Source organism: Aquila chrysaetos, chromosome 7 (assembly GCF_900496995.4).
Source record: "Aquila chrysaetos chrysaetos chromosome 7, bAquChr1.4, whole genome shotgun sequence".
Taxonomy (NCBI): domain Eukaryota; kingdom Metazoa; phylum Chordata; class Aves; order Accipitriformes; family Accipitridae; genus Aquila; species Aquila chrysaetos.
The window spans coordinates 34,855,367-34,873,226 of record NC_044010.1 but is presented as its reverse complement, the minus strand read 5'-3'; the positions used below and the strand labels follow the sequence as shown (position 1 = coordinate 34,873,226).

General features: G+C 42.0%; 2 protein-coding genes across 7 annotated transcripts in view; both read right to left on the bottom strand.

Moving 5' to 3' along the window:
- Nucleotides 1–915: 915 nt before the first annotated feature.
- Nucleotides 916–17,644, bottom strand: FAM3B (FAM3 metabolism regulating signaling molecule B). Of its 6 annotated transcripts, none has more exons than XM_030020325.2 (8): nt 17,510–17,644; nt 8,249–8,392; nt 7,320–7,443; nt 6,568–6,626; nt 4,193–4,243; nt 2,853–2,940; nt 1,979–2,111; nt 916–1,047 (listed from the first exon to the last, which is right to left on the bottom strand). In XM_030020325.2, exons 1-8 carry the CDS (start codon nt 17,574–17,576, stop codon nt 958–960), a joined length of 756 nt encoding a protein of 251 aa, XP_029876185.1. In that variant the 5' UTR covers nt 17,577–17,644; the 3' UTR covers nt 916–957. The 6 variants fall into 6 exon arrangements, with proteins under 6 accessions (XP_029876185.1, XP_029876190.1, XP_029876187.1 ...); XM_030020330.2 differs by lacking the exon at nt 17,510–17,644 and adding an exon at nt 12,062–12,435; XM_030020327.2 differs by lacking the exon at nt 17,510–17,644 and adding an exon at nt 12,103–12,435.
- Nucleotides 17,582–17,860, bottom strand: part of BACE2 (beta-secretase 2) — a 55,952-nt gene continuing 55,673 nt past the window's right edge. Inside the window, exon 9 of the mRNA XM_030020324.1 lies at nt 17,582–17,695. Within this exon, the coding sequence (XP_029876184.1) occupies nt 17,667–17,695 (29 nt within the window). The 3' untranslated portion in view covers nt 17,582–17,666. The remainder of the gene's footprint in view (nt 17,696–17,860) is intronic.

Genomic DNA, 17,860 nt, shown 5'->3' with positions numbered 1-17,860 from the left:
AGATATGTAATAGACTGGCATAAAAAGAATGGTGATGAGTTATTCTCTGTGTAATTGGCTTGGTCCTTTTAGGTTAATTCAGTATGTTTGGGGAATAACTAGAATAACAGTGAAATGCTACAGGAAGCAACTTAAGCTGTGGAATCTGCCATATGGGAGGCTTCTGAACAACAGCAGGACAAAAACCACTTAAGAAAGGTGCAGACATACTTGATGTGCTTCAGAAAAAGGGAAATTGAATAAATGGCTTCTACAGTTTCCTTACAATCATGTGTTTGATTCTACAGTTAGCATGAATAACGGTTAAGCTTGCATGAAGTCACTGCATTTTTTAAAGTAAGCTAACCTTACAGGAATTAAAAATAATTAAAACAAACCATGTAGATTTGCAGCTTAAATTCGGTAAAATAATTCAAGTAACTTGATCTTTACATGTTAACACTGCTATTCCATGTTGTCAACATCACTAAAACCAGCTCAACAAATGTAACTGCTATTTCCATACTTCTGATGAGAAGTGACATTACTAATAAACTAACACCAAAATAATTTGCTTTATTGCTAGTGATTTTATATTACAATTTAGTCTAAGTTCTGTTTGCATATTAGTCTTTAAAGAGAAAACACATGCTAAAACCAACCAACCAATCAACCAAAACCAAACCCCTAAAATTACTAATGACAACGTACACTCACTTTCAAAAATCCTGGTATCTTATGACTGACTTCCTGAACATTGTAATTCCAAACCAGAGTATTTTATTTCCATTTGTCATCAAAATACCTACATGTTTTCAGATTAGGGTAAAACCTCACAGAGGAAAGAAAGGTTAAAAACGGTGTATATGACTTATTTTACAATTAGCATTCAGATGCTTATTGTGTTCTGGAGGCAATTTACTAGAGTCACAGATATAAAAATATAGAATCATCTTTATTAGTGAGGTATGCATTTGTTCAGATCAGGTTTCTTGGGATACAGCCTTCTATTTGAATTTCAGCTGGCCAGCCATCATATCTGTTCTTCTTCTTGTCAGAATGGTTTATCTGTTTGGTTTTTTTTTAAAAAAAAAAAAAAAAAAAAAAAAAATCAATAGTTCGTTCTCCATTTACAAACTACTTTGTCAAATCAAATCTCATACAACAGAAGGGGGTAATGGGGTAGGACTGGGAAACTAAGGAGCACGTTGCACATCTTGCTCGACGTAACGGGTGAAGATTACACCAGCTTCTCTCTTACACAGAGTGCTTTATTTATTTCCCAGATGGCTGTCATACATACACTAAATTGTATGAGCAGAAGCTCTGTAATGTGAAGAAAATTGCAACAATATTCTGGGAAAAAAATCTATGGAAATTTCACATGCCTTTGGAGGAGTCAGTATCATCAAGGGAACTGACCTTTGTATTGGGTTTTCTCATTTCTGCCTGCCTCTGTCATACAGATGAGCACTACTGGGTTTATAGAAACCTAATACAACAAGGTCACAGATGCAAACAGAAATCTGATATAAAAATGGTATCTTTAGTCCTCCTGAAGCCTGAGGGCAAGTTATTCAGAAAAGTTTTGTGATGCAAGCATTGCTGTACTTGCACAGTCAATTTTAGACAGCCCAATTTTCATATAAAAACAGTCTTTATTTTTAGGAAGTCCTTGGAATTTGTCCTTCCAGAAGAAAACGTAAGTCTCTGTACAGCATGTCAGGTTGGACATTTCAAAACTGAGACTCTCTAGAATCACTGGTCACTTCTGAAATTTATCTACAGATGATTTAGTGCTAGTGTGGTAGAAGTCAGTACTGTACATGTACATGCCCCAGATCCAAAGCAAAGAATGATGATACATTAGAGAACTTGCTTTGTGCGACTGAGGCTTACTGAACAGGCTACAGTTATTATAGCCAACATACAAAATCTGCACCTGAAGGTTATATCTGATACACAGCCAAATATAAAGTGAAAACAAAATGATCCTGACCTTTTCTTTTTGGATGTTATCTGGCAGCTTGAAGCCTTTGGCAGCTATAAAAGCCCAGCTTGACCTGAACTTCATATTCTGTATTTCTTTACTTCCCAGCTCTTCTACTAATTTTTTGGCGTCATTTTTTAACCTAGGAAAATGTAGTGAAAGAAAGTGTTAAAAGTTCAGGATGTGAAAAATGCTGAAAAAGAACACAGCTGACTCATGCTTTATTGTAGTAAGTCAGCAGAAGCAAAAATGAGAAGTTTAAAAAATCCTGAGAGCTGTCTTAGTAGCATGCCATTAAACTCACAGAGCAAAATTCTTTTTCTTCCTCCTCTCTACATTCCTGATGCTAATCCAACCTGTTTGTAACAGCACAGCAGAAAGAAATATGTATCTCAAATACTATTTGATGGTTCAACCCTTCTTAAATAAGGACAAGGGCATCAAATGTTTACCAACTGCATGATTAAGTCTTTCCCTGTATAATTACCATATCATGAATTCAACTAAAAAAACCCTAAGATTCGAAAGCACTTGAAGAATCAGGTTAAGATGTAAGAAGGAATGCAAACTAGATACATTAAACTGGAGGTGTGGATACCTTCTTAATAGAAGGTTGTGACCCAGAGGTAACAGCAGTGCCCTTTATGAGGACTACCGGTGCTTTTAAACAAATATAACACTATCTATCCCTCTTTGGAAGCATCAACATACATGATATGGGCAAGCACTGAATGGACATGGAACCAAAACCTTTTAGGCAGGAAAAGAGAGAACAACCCTGACTATAGAGTGAAATTTACCATTCCTTTACACCATTATGCAATAGTGATTTTCAAGCTATTCTTTGCTCTGTTCCTCAGCCTGTCATGAATAACCTGCTTACCGGGTGCTTCCATCATCATGAGTCACCATCAAAAGGAGGGACCCTTCTGGTGCATTTCTAATGAAAGTCATCATCTCTCCTGAGTGGTCTGTTGAATCAATTACAAAACTGATTATGCATTACACACATATCACAGTCCACCTACTTTCAACTTCTTTTCACTTTTTGGCCTTGTCTATTCAAAATGAGACCTAATGAGGCAGTTTTTCTGTTTACAGGCAGAGGGTCTAATCCTGAAAGGTGCAGAAAGCTGCTAGCTCTCACTGAAGGCTAGGAGAGCATGGATTGATCTGCATTTCCCAGTAGTAAACAAAGATACTTCTGAACTTCTACAAAAGCCATTTATGCCCAGGATAAGTATATAGATGGTTTCTTATGTTTACCTCACATAATATTATACATGCAAGCAAAGCATGGAATAGCCTAGAAGTCATTGCTATTCTGTGAGCTTCCATGCTAATACTACCATGGAATATTACCACGCTAACTGTAGAGCTGAGTTACACACCCCATTGTCCACCCACTTTCATTAAGTAGCAGCCTATTTGCAGCACTAAGCTATTTATTGGTTTTGCAATTGCTAAACATACACAAGATGCTTGTCTTCCATACAAAAAAATGTAACAGGCACCCTGGAGACTTTACAGTCTACATACCATATATAAAATTGTAGCCTCATGATTAGTCCCAATTTGACTTCTATTCATGCACATAAGGTCACAAGCATTCTTAAATGGTCAGATAATCAGCTTCCAGTGCCTCACAGCATTCTGTTTCTCCTTACCAATAGGTAAGGAAACGGTTATCATTCAAAGTTTGGAAAACATGTTAAAAGCTATTCTTAAATAGCTTAAATATTCTTAAAATCATCTTTCTAGCTACATGGAAGGATGTTAAGAAACAGGCTAACATATTTCCTATGATGATTTTACAACTAAAATAGAACAAAATCTGCCAGGAAAAGGAATTTTGCTGAGTGAAGTATTTGGATGTGGTACCTGGTTAAGTGCTATTCCTACCAGACTGAAATAATGGAGAAAAAAAAAAAAGACAATTAAAAAATTGCAATTTGACAATTAAAAGAAAAAAAAGGCAAAAACAATTAAAAAAAAAAGAAAATGAACTATCTCAACCAACAGGAGAAATTCAGCTTTTCAGGCAAAATTTGTCATCCGATCTGCCCAGAGCATATTTTATGAAGACAACAGCTGTTTGCTTCTAGCTTATTCCCACTGATATTACAATCATAGTCATTTGAAAGAACAGGATAATTATACAAATATAAGTCCTTTCTTAATGCTGAAACACTAACAAAAGCTCTGTTGCACTCTTTTCCCTACCTCCTTCCCACATGTCAAAAAATTTTGCCGATGTAACTTTTCCCGTTTTATCTGTAATTAAAAAAAAAAAAGTTGTGTAAATATGAGTAAAAATTATTAAATGCAATCAGCATATACAGTGTTTTCAGCTACAGCTAGGCATCTCTGATTTTGTGTATTATTGGGCTTCTGAGTTTTCTTTTGTTTAAGTTTTTAAATTGGAAGGAATATGGAGTAACATAAGTTTAAGATTTGGGCAGAATATTTTTTTTCATGTAGTCTCTGAATCATCAAATGTGACTAAACCATTTTTATTGCTTTTTATTTTAAGGAAGGAGTTCAGTTTACTGTGTGCTTCCATGGTTTTAGATCTATGAACACTATACTAGGTCACAACCATAAACAGGAAAATTGGTTAAGCCTAAGACTATCTGAATGAGCTTAATACTATTCTGTGCAGTTTCAGGTGTGCAAGCTTTCATACCATTTGAATCTCAATGGAGAGAAACTCAACACTCATCATTACCATATCAGAAATTGGGCATGCAAACAATTAGTCATTCCAAAACATTTTGGTCAATATTAATAATTAATTATGCTGCTTTAGATGGCTATCTTTGTTTAAACAAGACATGTACAATTGGAAATACTTTTCAAATTTCTAAATCCATGCCAACTGAGTTAATTGATTTTTGTTATCCAAGACCCATATCCCTGCTACATGAGAGGGTCTTTTCCATTTAGTGTGTCAGCTCATTTCTAGTGAGAAGATCCAGCAGTTCCTGATTCATTTCTGGCTTATCTTTTGATCCATATATGATAAAATCATGAAGGCAAATTCTTCTGAACACTGGATTCTAAATGGCAGGTTTATCACACTGATGAGGGTAAAAGGTGGCAAAAATCTGTCAGTGGTAAAACAGCATTCTAAAACTGGGCTTCTGAGCAGAGGTCGCAAAAAAATGGAAAAGGCTGTAGTGAGGACTGCAGAAATCCACAAAATTCTTTTTCTCTCCCTCTGTGTTGTTAGCTTGGGCTTAATAGTTCTGTCTTCCTTCTCACAAAAGACCATATTCATTCAGAGAAGAAAGAGTTATTATGGAATAAAATACAAGTGTGATACCAAAGGAAACTTACTGAGCACAGTCATCAGCTTGACTGATCTAATTAGAAGACATGTAGAAAATATGTCTCACTACAAATTTGTTCAAGATAATGGGCAGATTTACCTGCAGATGGAGATGAAAGTGTAGCTAAAACAACTATATGTATGATGAAGGAAATGGCTGTTTAAAAATGTGTAAAATTTAATATATCACTTCTTTTTCCTCACTAATGTCAGATGCAAAGACAATGCTAGTTCCCTACTCGTATTTGCTATAACCTTGCTTATGCACTCAGGATGAGTATTTGCCCTCTTACTCTACAGCTTTATGCTGAAAACTCATTTTTAACTGTTTACCTATTAAAACCAGTAAAGTTTTTATGATTCCTTATTGGGAAAAAAAAGCGCAGTAGTTAACTGGGAAAAAAAAAAATTGGAACAGGTTCTTGTCAATGGTAATTTAAGCCTGTGACTTCAATAAAATCATGCAAGTTTAGACAATGTCAAGATTTTTCTTAGCAATACTGAGACAGAAAAACTGGAACACGTTTTGTGATCAAAGCCAACTTGACTGTGCATCTGAACTCCCTTTCTTCCCCTCCCCCAACACATTTAGGCATTCATTTCTCTCAGGATCCATTATTGAATACACTGCACTTCATCACCATTCCCATTCATCTAAATTAAAACGGTGCCTCCAGATCTGGAATAAACTGCACCTTCTGCTTTCCAATAGCTCCTACTATAAGCAAAGACATATAATGGCAGCTTAATATTAATCAAGCTTTGAGTTTGTCTTTCTGTCCACTGACCCCAAGTTTGGAAATGGAATTAGTACCTTGGCTGTACCTCGGGGCAGCACTGCAATTCTCAGTTACCGCTTGCCCCTTATCAGTGGAGCAGTAGGTATCTTCTGTCAAGGACTGAATCTGAAAGTTGAGTCTTACTGCTGGAGATTGCGGATATTTTTGCTATGTTACATAAGAAGCAGTTCATTTACCTAATAAAATACACATATATGTCTTCTATGTACACATTTTCTATTTTCCTATACCGATTATGAACATGTTTCTTTTGTTTATCCAGAAGACTATTTCTCTCAAACACAGATTTGTTTTTCTTACATTTAACATGAATCAAATTTGCAATTTTTTCCTTTCCCTTTCCTTCCATATTAGCTAGTAAAAAAAACCAAACCCAAAACAAACAAAAAAAACCCCAATCCCCCCAAGAACCTTTGTAAATTATTGCAGTACAAAAGTATGCCTCTAACAATTTTTCTCTTACTTACAATTCACAATAGCAATGTTTATACCTCTTCCAACACTACCCTTCTCTTCACTTATAAGCCTGAAATTGAAATAAATACAGTATCAGTAGAATGCATTAATCCAGAAGCTCTGATCCAAAGTTATATTTACCAATGTTAAGTCACTTTCTGATGTTCACATGTTCTTCAGTTACTTAATTCAAGATTTTGTAGTAAACAAGAGCTATGCTTAAAAATCTTGCACAATTTATCAGTTTCCTGCAATGATGCACAATGAGTCTTTCAACATGAGCAAGATCAAGAAAGTACTTCATACAAAGACTGCCAGAAAGATAAACCTCAACATAAAATGCAGTTTTGTGGCTGTATTCTGTGTGGACTATATCTACACAAAAGATCATTGCAAGGTTTTCAAGTCACTCTACCTGTCCAGTTTAAAAAGCCATGAAAGAACCTGACTTTCAGAAGGTGCTGACCATTCAACCTACTGTAAACTAGCTATCCTGCACCATGAAAATTAAAAATCATACTTGAAACTAACAGTTGAATGCAGCTTATGTATAGAAGCAAAGAAAATAAACTGATATTAGATATTTAAAAAAAAGGGGGGGGGCAGGAGAGAGTTAAATATTGTCAGATATATTGCAAAGTTTATCACCAGAATAGAAGCCCCCTGCTAGGAGCTTACTTGCTGCTACTGAACCAAAACAGTGAAACACCCTCCCTCACACTACAAAGCGCTTGCTTAGATTTAAAGTCAGACTGGTACTTACAGCTCATCCTCAAAACAAATTTTAGCCATCTTTCCTTTGCCGCCACCACTAAGAATCCGATAGGCATAATTCCCAGGTGAGCAGGGAGACCAGTGATCACACTTCTGCCTTTTTGGGACTGGGGCTACAACAACAAAGAAAAGAAAATGTTTTCTTGGCTGCTGCATAAACAATTTCTACATGGAAAGCATCACTAAATGTCAACATGCTAAGCTCAAACATATACACACAGAAGCCAATCCTGCCAGTTTTCCAGTATCATGGCAACATTGTCACAGATTTGCCTGGGCTTTAAGTTATTATTGACTTTCAAACAGCTGCTGGGATCGAGAGCAAGCTTATCTAGGGAAAATGCCCCATATACTGTGATCCGATTTGAATCTACAGTAATTATTTTGTGCTATTTCATATAACAGGAAGCAAGGGCTAGAGGGATGAAGGATTTGTACCAATAGGTTGAAGTTAATGGCTATCATTCTCATTTTAAGCTTTTTTCACATTATAATATAGGCATAGAATGACAAAAATGTACACATTAAGCCCCCCAGTCAGATTAGAGGAAAGAAATAATGAGAATTTAATCACAAAGTTTGGTTAGTGATTCAACAGTTTACCATAACTATAAAATATGTGTGACAGAACCAAAGCTGCAGCTTTGTGCTTACATGCGACCAAACAAATAAGGTTTTCTTACATTACTATTCAATTAATTATATTTGCATACTGGCAAATATAGGCTGACATTGTGTTTCTTCAAAGATAGTGTCTAAGAAATAGTTCAGACTTGCACTAATTAACTTCACACAGCCAGCTTCATTCTTACAATAGCACACACCAAATCATTTATCAGCTAACAAGCCATTTGTCATTTAGCATGTAAATATACAACATTAAATATAGTATAAGAAAAAAAAAATGCAACTACACACCCCTCAACATTGGTTTCTTTCCAATGTCTTGAAGATTAGCAATAGATCTTGTTATTGTCTCTTTGGGTATAAGAGCAGCGACTAAGTATCCCAAGTACCAAGCAGCCAACCATATCAACAGGAGACCTGAAAATTTCACAAGATCTGCCAAGGGAAAAAAAAAAAAGGAAGAAAGAAAACCACAGAGACATAAAGATGTTTTCATAGCAACAGACAAAATATTGTATTTTCTCTGGCATTGCTACAAAAACTGGCTATTTTATTTCTTATATACTGTCTTAACCACAGCCTTCAGAGATGTGGCGATAGAGCATTTGTTGCATTCCCATCTCTGACAACCCCTTGCGTTTCTAAAACTTGATCTTCAGGCAGAAAACTCCCCACAAGACTCCCCTCAATCTACACACATAATACCCAAAGAAACATGAAGTTCAACTTAATTCTAGTAGGATTTTGACTCTGAAATCAAAGTACCAGATACTACACATGACTATACAGGTGGTATGCAGTTACTATTGATTTTCTGCGATAGGCAGATGCTACAGGAATGGTTTAAAACACTGACCATACAGCGACCTCGCTCCATCCACCCTTTTGACACGCTAGGTAAAAATAACTGAAGAAGGCCCAAATAATCTCGTTCACACAATGAGCTCTGACTGCATTCAAACATGACTAGAGTGACTGTTTCACCTCCTCTCAGTTGTATCACAGTTTCCATGTATTAGCAGCACATCTACACACTACAAAAACAACAGGATTCACAATTTTCCTGACTATGAAGAAATAGAAATAAATTCCATATTGGATATCTCCTCTTCCTCATCATCAGAAAGGCTAACATGCACTCCTGATCTAGAAGAAATGCGCCACCTAATTCATGATGCTGAACAAGGAAATATCACACTGCAATAGTGAAACACTGATGTTTTGATGTTACAAGATATTTCCTGATCTGTAAAGAAACATGTCCTTGAACATAATCATCCTTTAAAGTGAAAAAGGAAAATTTTTAGTTTCATAGTCCTGAAAATCAAGTTCAACAGAACCATTGTCCAAAAACATCCAGTATGTTCACTTTGCCAACCTGCTAGAAAATATTGCCTATTACCTAGTCTAAATCTTCCTTATAACTGTTTACACTCAAGAAGATATTCCTTTGCTTCTTGGAACTGCCTTTGATAAATATTAAGATTTCTGCCCTACCCCTTCTCTAGAATCAGGCCAAATTGTTCACTTGTTCTCCTCAAGTCCTGTTTTGCAGGTCCTACTGCCCTCCCATGAATTCTGCCCAATTGCTCTGCATCTTTTACTGCAGAACGGACACACCAGTCCAACACACCCATTTGGGAGGCTCTACTGGTTATTCATACCAAAAGGAAGTTTGACTTTTTTTCAAAAGAGTAGACTTTATTGACTCAGGTTCCGTTTATAATCCACCATAAAGACCAGATCTTTTTGCTGCAAAGATTTTACCTCTCTAGCTACTCGCTATCCTGTATTTGTGCATGTGGATATTCCTGCATTCTACCTAGCTTTAAAACTAAAAAGCCTAACAAAACACGGCAGAAAAAGCAGACTGGTAAAGCTAACACTGAACAGTTCCGTCACCTAAACTCCCCATTCTTTATAATAGCAACAGAAGTAGCAAGAGGCCCTCTCTGACCCAGTCATCCTTCACAAATGAAGCACAGCCGTACTCCCGTCCTTGAACCTCAGTGAGGAAGAATGCAGATCATTACGAACACTGAAGGTTCTTCTGTAAATAAACCCAGTTTCTCATTTCCTGCATCAGAAAAAAAGGGGGGGGGGGGAAGAGAGGACAGTAAACCCTTTTAAGATACTGATCTGAGCTCTTAAAATGTTCAGTGTTATTGTATTTAGGAATCATAAGTGTGTGCATTTGTGTGACTAAGGAAGATACTGTGAGAAACTTACCATATTTTCATCAAAGGATTAAAACAGTAATATAATGCATCTTCAGAGATATAACAAATTTCCCAATTATTACCTCAGTCTAGGAGAAAACTGTCTCACTCTACCACTAGTAGTGGTGCAAATCTGCACTAAAATAATACTAAAAAGTACTCCAACATTTCATTCATACAGTGAATGTGAACGTGAACAGACAAAGTTCATGTCCACAAAGAAGGAAGCTGCAGAAACCAAGCAGAATGAAACTTACTCACTTTTTCTCTTTTTGAATATTAAAAAAAATCAGATTTATAGACAAAATATATTTAATTTGTAAAGGAGACCAAGTCACAGGTTTCAAAGACAAAACCCAGAAGGAATTAAGTGAAAACTGCAAGTTTATTTAAAGATTCCAGTGATTTTTTTTTTCAGGGGTGTGAAGTGCCTTGTAAAGATCTATGAGACTGTCAGTCAGGTTTTGTTTTGCTTTTTCTGTTGTTGGCTTAGCAGGTTTATCTTTACAGTGATTTTGCACCGGTTTTCGTCAAAACTATGGAGCAACTCTGTTGCAAAATAGGCTCAACAGTGCAGCATTTTACCTAAGTAGAAGAGAAAGTACAGAATGTCTAACTTCTGTTATTATATTCTGTATTTTACTTAAACCACAAGCTCCTTAAACGTTTCTAAAATACGCCTTTTAAGGTTTAAGGAATACATTTACCAACTCTGCTGCACAGTTTGTACTTAGTTCTCAAAACTGTCACAGAATACTTTCACTGTCAACCAACTTCTGGTTTTGCTTTCTTGGATTCTGCCAAGGCTGCATTGATGCTATCTGCTGGGTCCACCTGGATCTCTTCGATTTACTGAGGTTACACATCCTGCACACGTAGACTCTTATTTTGAGTACCTGCATAGACATGCATAAAACCTACACAATAGCAGCTAAGCCATAAGCTCAGACAAACTTAGGATAGTTAAGAGAGCTTCAGATTTGCTATCCACAGCAGTTAGGAGTTATAAAACGCAAGGTCCGGTCTACATTCACGAAAGCCAGACCGCGCTTCTGCTGATTTTAGAGGCTGTGCGGCTCCTCGGCTCCGCACGGAGGAGCAGCAAGGGGACGTCGTGCCGCCGAGGTGCTTGCTGTGCTCGGACAGGCGGCACGAACCTCCCTCACTCCGTTTCTGCCACGGAGAGGTACTCAGCCAGAGATCCTCGGCAATACTCACGGAGCCAGACAGGTAAGGGGGCAGAGAGGAGCAGGGAGGAAGAACCGCGCGGACGGTCTGGATGGCGGCGTGGCAGGCAGGGCGCGAAAGACAGCAAAGCAGAAGGAAAAGACGACGATTAGCAGTCCCACCTCACAGCAGCTCCCAATTTCCTTTCTGCCTCGGGTGCTCACTTGCCCCTTGCCAGCAACTAAAGCACTAAATGTAAGCACAATATTTTTTTTTTTTTTTTGTGCTTAGCCGACTTAAAATCCCCATGCTGCCACACCTCGCTAATACACACCTACCCGTACGCAGCAGGACTTTAACGCGGGGGGGGACGGGGGGACACAGACACACCAAAACCATTTAAGACTCGACCTTAAATTAAAAAAAGCTGGGCGTCGACCCGTTTTCAGGTGTTGGCCAGGGGCCCAGCCGCGAGGCCAGGCACAGGCCCCTCCGCCCCGGCCGGGGGCTCGGCCCCCGCTCGCCTCTGGGGACGCCGTCGGAACCAGCCCTGCCGCCTCTTCCCCGCGGCGAGAGGGGCCTCGGATCGCCCGGCCGGCCGGGGAGCGGCTCCGGGCCACCCGCCTGAGGAGGGCGCAAGGCGGGAGCGAGGCGCCGGCTAGCCTCGCCGGGAAGCGCCGGCCGGCGGCACCCGCGCCCTCCGCGCCGTCCTCCTCACCCGGCGGGACGGGCCCCCGCCGCCGCGGGAGTACTACTCACATTGCCGATTCAGCCACATTGTTCAGGACGGGGGCGGGCTGCCCGCCCTTCCTCCTCCTCCTCCTCGTCCTCCTCGTCCCTCTCCCCCACCGCGTCCTGCAGCCACCGGGACGGCGCGGGAAGGGGAGCGGCCACCTGTCCGCGCCCCACGCCGCCGGCGGCACGGCACGGCACGGCACGGCACGGCTGCCCCGCACCCCGCTGTCCTGGGCGATTTCCTCTGACGGGGACGGCCGCCGGGGGAGGCGGCGGCGGCTGCTACCACCCCGGGAGGCGAGGCTCTGCCGCCGCCATTGCCCGGGGAGCCACGGGGCACCTCAGGGGAGCGGCGCTGGGGTCGGCGGACGGCCACAGCCACGGCGCGGGGTGCGGCCGGGGAGGCACGACTCCCCCCTCGCCTTCCCGGCCGCTTTGCCGTTTGCGGGTGTCGGGGGAAACTGGGCAGCATCCAGGCCTCCCGGTATCTCCTTGGCACAGGCGGTGAAGGAAGGGCCTGGCGCTCGTAACGGCCGCGGGGGCTCTGGAGGAGGAGAGGGCGTGCGGGATGAGGGGAGGGAGGATCCATCCGCCAAACTGAGCCCCCTTTGAGCCAAGGAGGTACAGCGGTAGACGCCACCCAAAAACTCAAACATAAGAGGTAGTGCTAAAAGTTGTTTTCCCCAGAAAGAAACCAACTGGCCGGCAGGATCAAAAGGAAGGCTCGCGTGCCATCCGGCAGCCCCTTCGAAAAGCTGTTTTCCCCCAAATCTCAAAATGGACCAGTTATTTTTAAGTCTGTTGAACCCAACCCAGAAAGCAAGCAAGCAAGGGCTTTTTGCTGGCGATGGCCAGGGTCTGCCCGGTGTTTTAGCTTTTGAGGCGGCAGGGCAGGGCCCCGCTGGAGCCCCCTCGTCCTTCCTCCACCCACCGCCACAGCACCGCGGTGACACAAGTCCCACCACGGACACCAGCCCAGCGGGCCGAGCCCTTCTTCATCTTTTCTTGCGGTGGCCCCTGCCAGTGCCGCGAGCAGAGTGCCGTGCACCCTCGCCTGGATGTTTCCTTCCCGGTGGTGGGGTAGCTTGGTCAGTCCTCGGTTCCCATCGTCCCACCAGAAAACCCGGCACCGCTTGCGCTCTGGATGAGGGGCAGCACCCCCGCTTCTCTCCCGCTCCCCAGCCTCCCGGGCCAGATGTAAGGAGCGTGAAACTATAGCATGCTGCTGGCAGCGCGTGTTTTCTAGTCTGCGGCCGGTAATGTGAGATAAAGGCATTGCCCATCAGGACCCCACACATCATGGGCTTGCTTTTCTGTTTTTAAAACTTCCAGTTTCCAGCCTGCTATGGTTGATAGGTGTTTGCAGGCCCGCGTGGGCACTGAGCCCTGCCAGCACCAGTCAGCCCTGACCCTGACCTAAGGAAATTACAGCTCACATCGAGGACAACTTCTAAGGACTGAAGTAGGCATTCAAACAAGTTTAGGAAACTGAGCTGAACACCCCCAAGTTGGGCAAAACCCAAACAAGGAAGCTAGTGATTTAATTTTGAAAATTGCTCAAACTACACTGGGAATCAGCGTTTGCCCTTAAAACTCTCTGATTTAGTTTTCCTTAAGCTTCTTCGCTCCCTCTGCCTCTAATGATGCACAGAAATTATGTTTAGTTCAGCAAACATGAATAAAATCCTGCAGGAGGGCACATACAGGACCACAGCCAGACCGGGGCTTTTGCCTTCCTCCCAGGACACCCATGAAAGCTATAAATGTTTCCAATCCCTGGAGAAGAGGCATTTCTTGTCCTCGTCTGCGAGTGGGATATTATAGTACCCTATAAATTGGAGGTAAAACCTGAGGGAGTATTGCTGCTTGTTATTTTCACATGTACTGGAGCTTGCAAATGAAAAGCAACATCCAATAAAACCTAGGTGTGCAAATAATTAAAGCGGTAGCACGGGACAAATAAACTTAAGAAATGAAAAGCATAGGACGAAAAGGAGAAGGAGTTATGAGTGGGCAAGAGAATGTTAAGGACAACACTGGTCTGGGTTACTTTTCAAATATGCAATTATTTCTGCAGGAACTGTTATCCTGCAAGATGGCACATCAGAAAATGATGTCTCGTCTAATAAATGATTGAAACTATTAAAGAGTGCATATCTAGCCTTTAAAGTAAAAATAATGTGTCTTTAAACCTCAAATGCTACAGTTCATGGTAGCCAAATGAAAAATTCTGCTACTTTTATTAAAGCAAGGAAAATTAACTAGCACTCAGGATAATTTAATTTTGAAATAAATTTATTGTATGGGCATTGGTGGGTCACAGACTCCATGAATAAAAATTTTAAGCCTCTAGGAGCTTTGTCACCACCTCAACACCTTACTGTGAAAAAAAACCTGTCATTAGCAATGACCGTCCATTGGATAACTGCCAATTTACCTGCTTTTACCCACAAGGAAAATGTAGCAGGTTACTTCATTTTCATTACTGCTTAAACTACATTGAACTACACCCAGGCATTTGCTACAAAACCAGGCAACACAGTAATTGGTTTGCTTGCCTGCCAAAGCCCAGGGATCCAGTGTTCTCTAGCTGAGGGGATTTTAAATACCAACGGACTAGGAAACTTTAAAATGTTTTACTTCAGGTATCTCAGTTTTGTGTCTGCAAAAAACCCACCATACTGTTCTTTCTTTAGTAAGTAATCAAAGATGGGGGATGCAGAACACTTTTGAAGTATCATTTCAGTTCTTATTCTGTAACCATTCATTCTGTAATTTGAAAGCTTAGAGAAAAACTTTCAAAACAATCTTCACTCTTGATGCTTGTGGGGCTGTAAGACTCTTTGGTGATAAGCAGCACAGGAAATCTGCTCAGGAAACAAATGACTCTTGCAGACACTAAATGGAACAGGTGAATGTATGTACACAATGCTTATGTGTTTTTCTTGTCTTATGATCACAAAAGCCACAGTCCTTAGGGAAAGTTTATGGACATTTGCAAACACTGTAAAATTACGCCAGAGCAAGTTTCTGCTTGCCCTTTGAGCTGCTGTACCTTCAGAGGTATTTTCTGCATCCATCCCACTTGGCTAACAAATTAGCAAAAGTGTCATTCCAGTCCTCATAGCTATTTAATTTACATGTTTTCTGCTCATCTGCAAATGGCTGACAATGTATTTTTAATCCTGCTAGGATGAATTAAAAGAATTTAATGACTTACAATGGATGCAGAGTTTGTAAGGCAGAGAAAGAATATTGTACCAAATCTTTGCTTGCAGAGGTCACAAGGACTTCAAGGGCCACTAGAAAAACTAGACCACCTACCTAAAATATGCAACTGATGTTTAAATTAACTAATTTTACCTAAGACTTGGGACAGATAAGGACATACACATAGACAATAGGGGTGGCAATGTGGAAGAGCAGTTCTTCAAGCTGCCATAACTCAGCCATGGTTCACCGTGTGCTTGTGCCTATAATTCAGGTGGAACCTCAGCATCCTGAATTGTGGTAGCATGAAAAGTAATGTGGAGAAATAGGGATTTAAATGTATATTTTAATAAAATGACTTTCTTTTCTAGTATATTGTATTGGCTTTGTGTGGCAAGGTTTTGGTAGCGGGGGGGGGGGGGGGGTGGTTACAGGGGTGGCTTCTGTGAGAAGCTGCTGGAAGCTTCCCCTGTGTCTGACAGAGCCAGTGCCAGCCGGTTCCAAGACGGACCTGCCGCCGGCCAAGGCCGAGTCCATCAGCAATGGTGGTAGTGCCTCTGGGATAACAGATTTAAGAAGGAAAAAAAAGTTTCTGGGACAGACAGAAACAGCAGCCGGAGAGAGGAGTAAGAACACGTAAGAGAAACAACCCTGCAGACCCCCAGGTCAGTGAAGAAGGAGGGGGAGGAGGTGCTCCAGGCGCCGGAGCAGAGATTCCCCTGCAGCCCGTGGGGAAGACCATGGTGAGGCAGGCTGTCCCCCTGCAGCCCAGGGAGGTCCACGGTGGAGCAGATCTCCACCTGCAGCCTGGGGAGGACCCCACGCTGGAGCAGGGGGATGCCCGAAGGAGGCTGTGACCCCGTGGGAAGCCCGTGCTGGAGCAGGCTCCTGGCAGGACCTGCGGCCCCGTGGAGAGAGGAGCCCACGCTGGAGCAGGTTTTCTGGCAGGACTTGTGACCCTGTGGGGGACCCACGCTGGAGCAGTGTGCTCCTGAAGGACTGCATGCCGTGGAAAGGACCCATGCTGGAGTAGTTTGTGAAGAACTGCAGCCTGTGGGAAGGACCCACATTAGAGAAGTTCGTGGAGGACTGTCTGCTGTGGGAGGGATGCCACGCCGGAGCAGGGGAAGAGTGTGATGAGTCCTGCCCCTGAGGAGGAAGGAGCGGCAGAGACAACGTGTGATGAACTGACTGCAACCCCCACTCCCCGTCCCCCTGTGCCACTGCGGGGGGTAGGTGGAGAATCCGGGAGTGAAGTTGTGCCTGGGAAGAAGGGAGGGGTGGAGGTAAGATGTTCTGAGATTTGGTTTTATTTCACATTACCCTACTCTGGTTCATTGGTAATAAATTGAGTTACTTTTCCCCAAGTTGAGTCTGTTTTGCCTGTGATGGTAATTGGTGAGTGATCTCTCCTGTCGTTATCTCGACCCATGAGCCCTTTGTTATATTTTCTCTCCCCTGTCCAGCTGAGGAGGGGGGAGTGATAGAATGGCTTTGGTGGGCACCTGGCATTCAGCCAGGGTCAACCCACCACATATACCTTGAATGTCTTTGTGAAACCCAGGAGCAAATACTTAGAACAAGATGACAGCTTTTAGGTACTTCTTTTGTGGATATATTGAAGTCTTAACACTTTCCCCCCAGATATGCAAAAATGGATCGTATAACAAAAAGCAAAAAGCAAGCACTGATTACTTTCAGATGATAACCTAGAAAACCTGTAAAGCTAGTGAGTCTAGCTCCCAGGATGTTGCTGGCCTGTTAAACAAGGCAAAGGTGGGGCATATTTGTTTGTTTTTCTTATGCTTTGTTAATCCAGAGGTACACAAGGAAAAGACATTCAATTGCACTTCATCCAGACAGATGTCAACCGGCAAATTTTCCTCAGTATTAGCAGCAATGCCTTAATACATTATGGGCCCAAATCTAGTCATCTTTAATACATAGCAGCCCAAACTTTTCAGAAGAGGAAGGCAAGGGTATGGAGAAGGGCAAAATGAGAGGGAGAGGAAAATCCTTCTATTTAATGCTGCATACTTGGATATGGCTTTGCACAATCCTACAGAATCTCTGTTGTCTGTTTTCTTGAAATGCTGCTGTCAGCACGGTCATTAGGCCTACAGGTCCCTATTAGCACAGACCCTATGCAATCCCACATGGTCTACAGCAATGTCTGGTTGTAAACAATTCTGTAAGCCCACTCAGTCAAGCAGAGATTTACCGCAGGGAGCTGGATTGGCAAGGTCCCTGCTATCAGCAATCCCAAAGCACTTGTAGCTTGATGACATCTGGTGGTATGTCCTGGAGCTCTTCCCTGATCCATTCTGCCAACACCAGGTTTCTCAATAGGGACCCAGGCTGATGCCACTGTGATGGTCTCAGGTCACCTGAAGGCGATGCTGGAGTTCTAAAAGAGCAAAAAACCACAGTAAATTCACTTTTGAAGCCCAATCCCCACGCATAGTGAGAGAGCTGGATTTCTTTTAGACCTGCCTCCTAGAGAGGGGGAAAATAGAAAAAAGGTATCACCTTATCTGTGGCCCAGGATGACAAAAGACATCGGCAGTGACAG

Bases quoted from the DNA above. Each gene is read 5' to 3' on its own strand.
- FAM3B (XM_030020325.2), bottom strand. From the start codon at position 17,576: ATGTCATCAAGCTACAAGTGCTTTGGGATTGCTGATAGCAGGGACCTT. The intron at 4,244-6,567 runs GTAAGTAAGAGA...TTTTAATTACAG, and splicing joins AAACATTGCTATTGTGAATT to ATAAAACGGGAAAAGTTACA. The intron at 2,941-4,192 runs GTAGGGAAAAGA...TTGATTCAACAG, and splicing joins TTTTGACATGTGGGAAGGAG to ACCACTCAGGAGAGATGATG.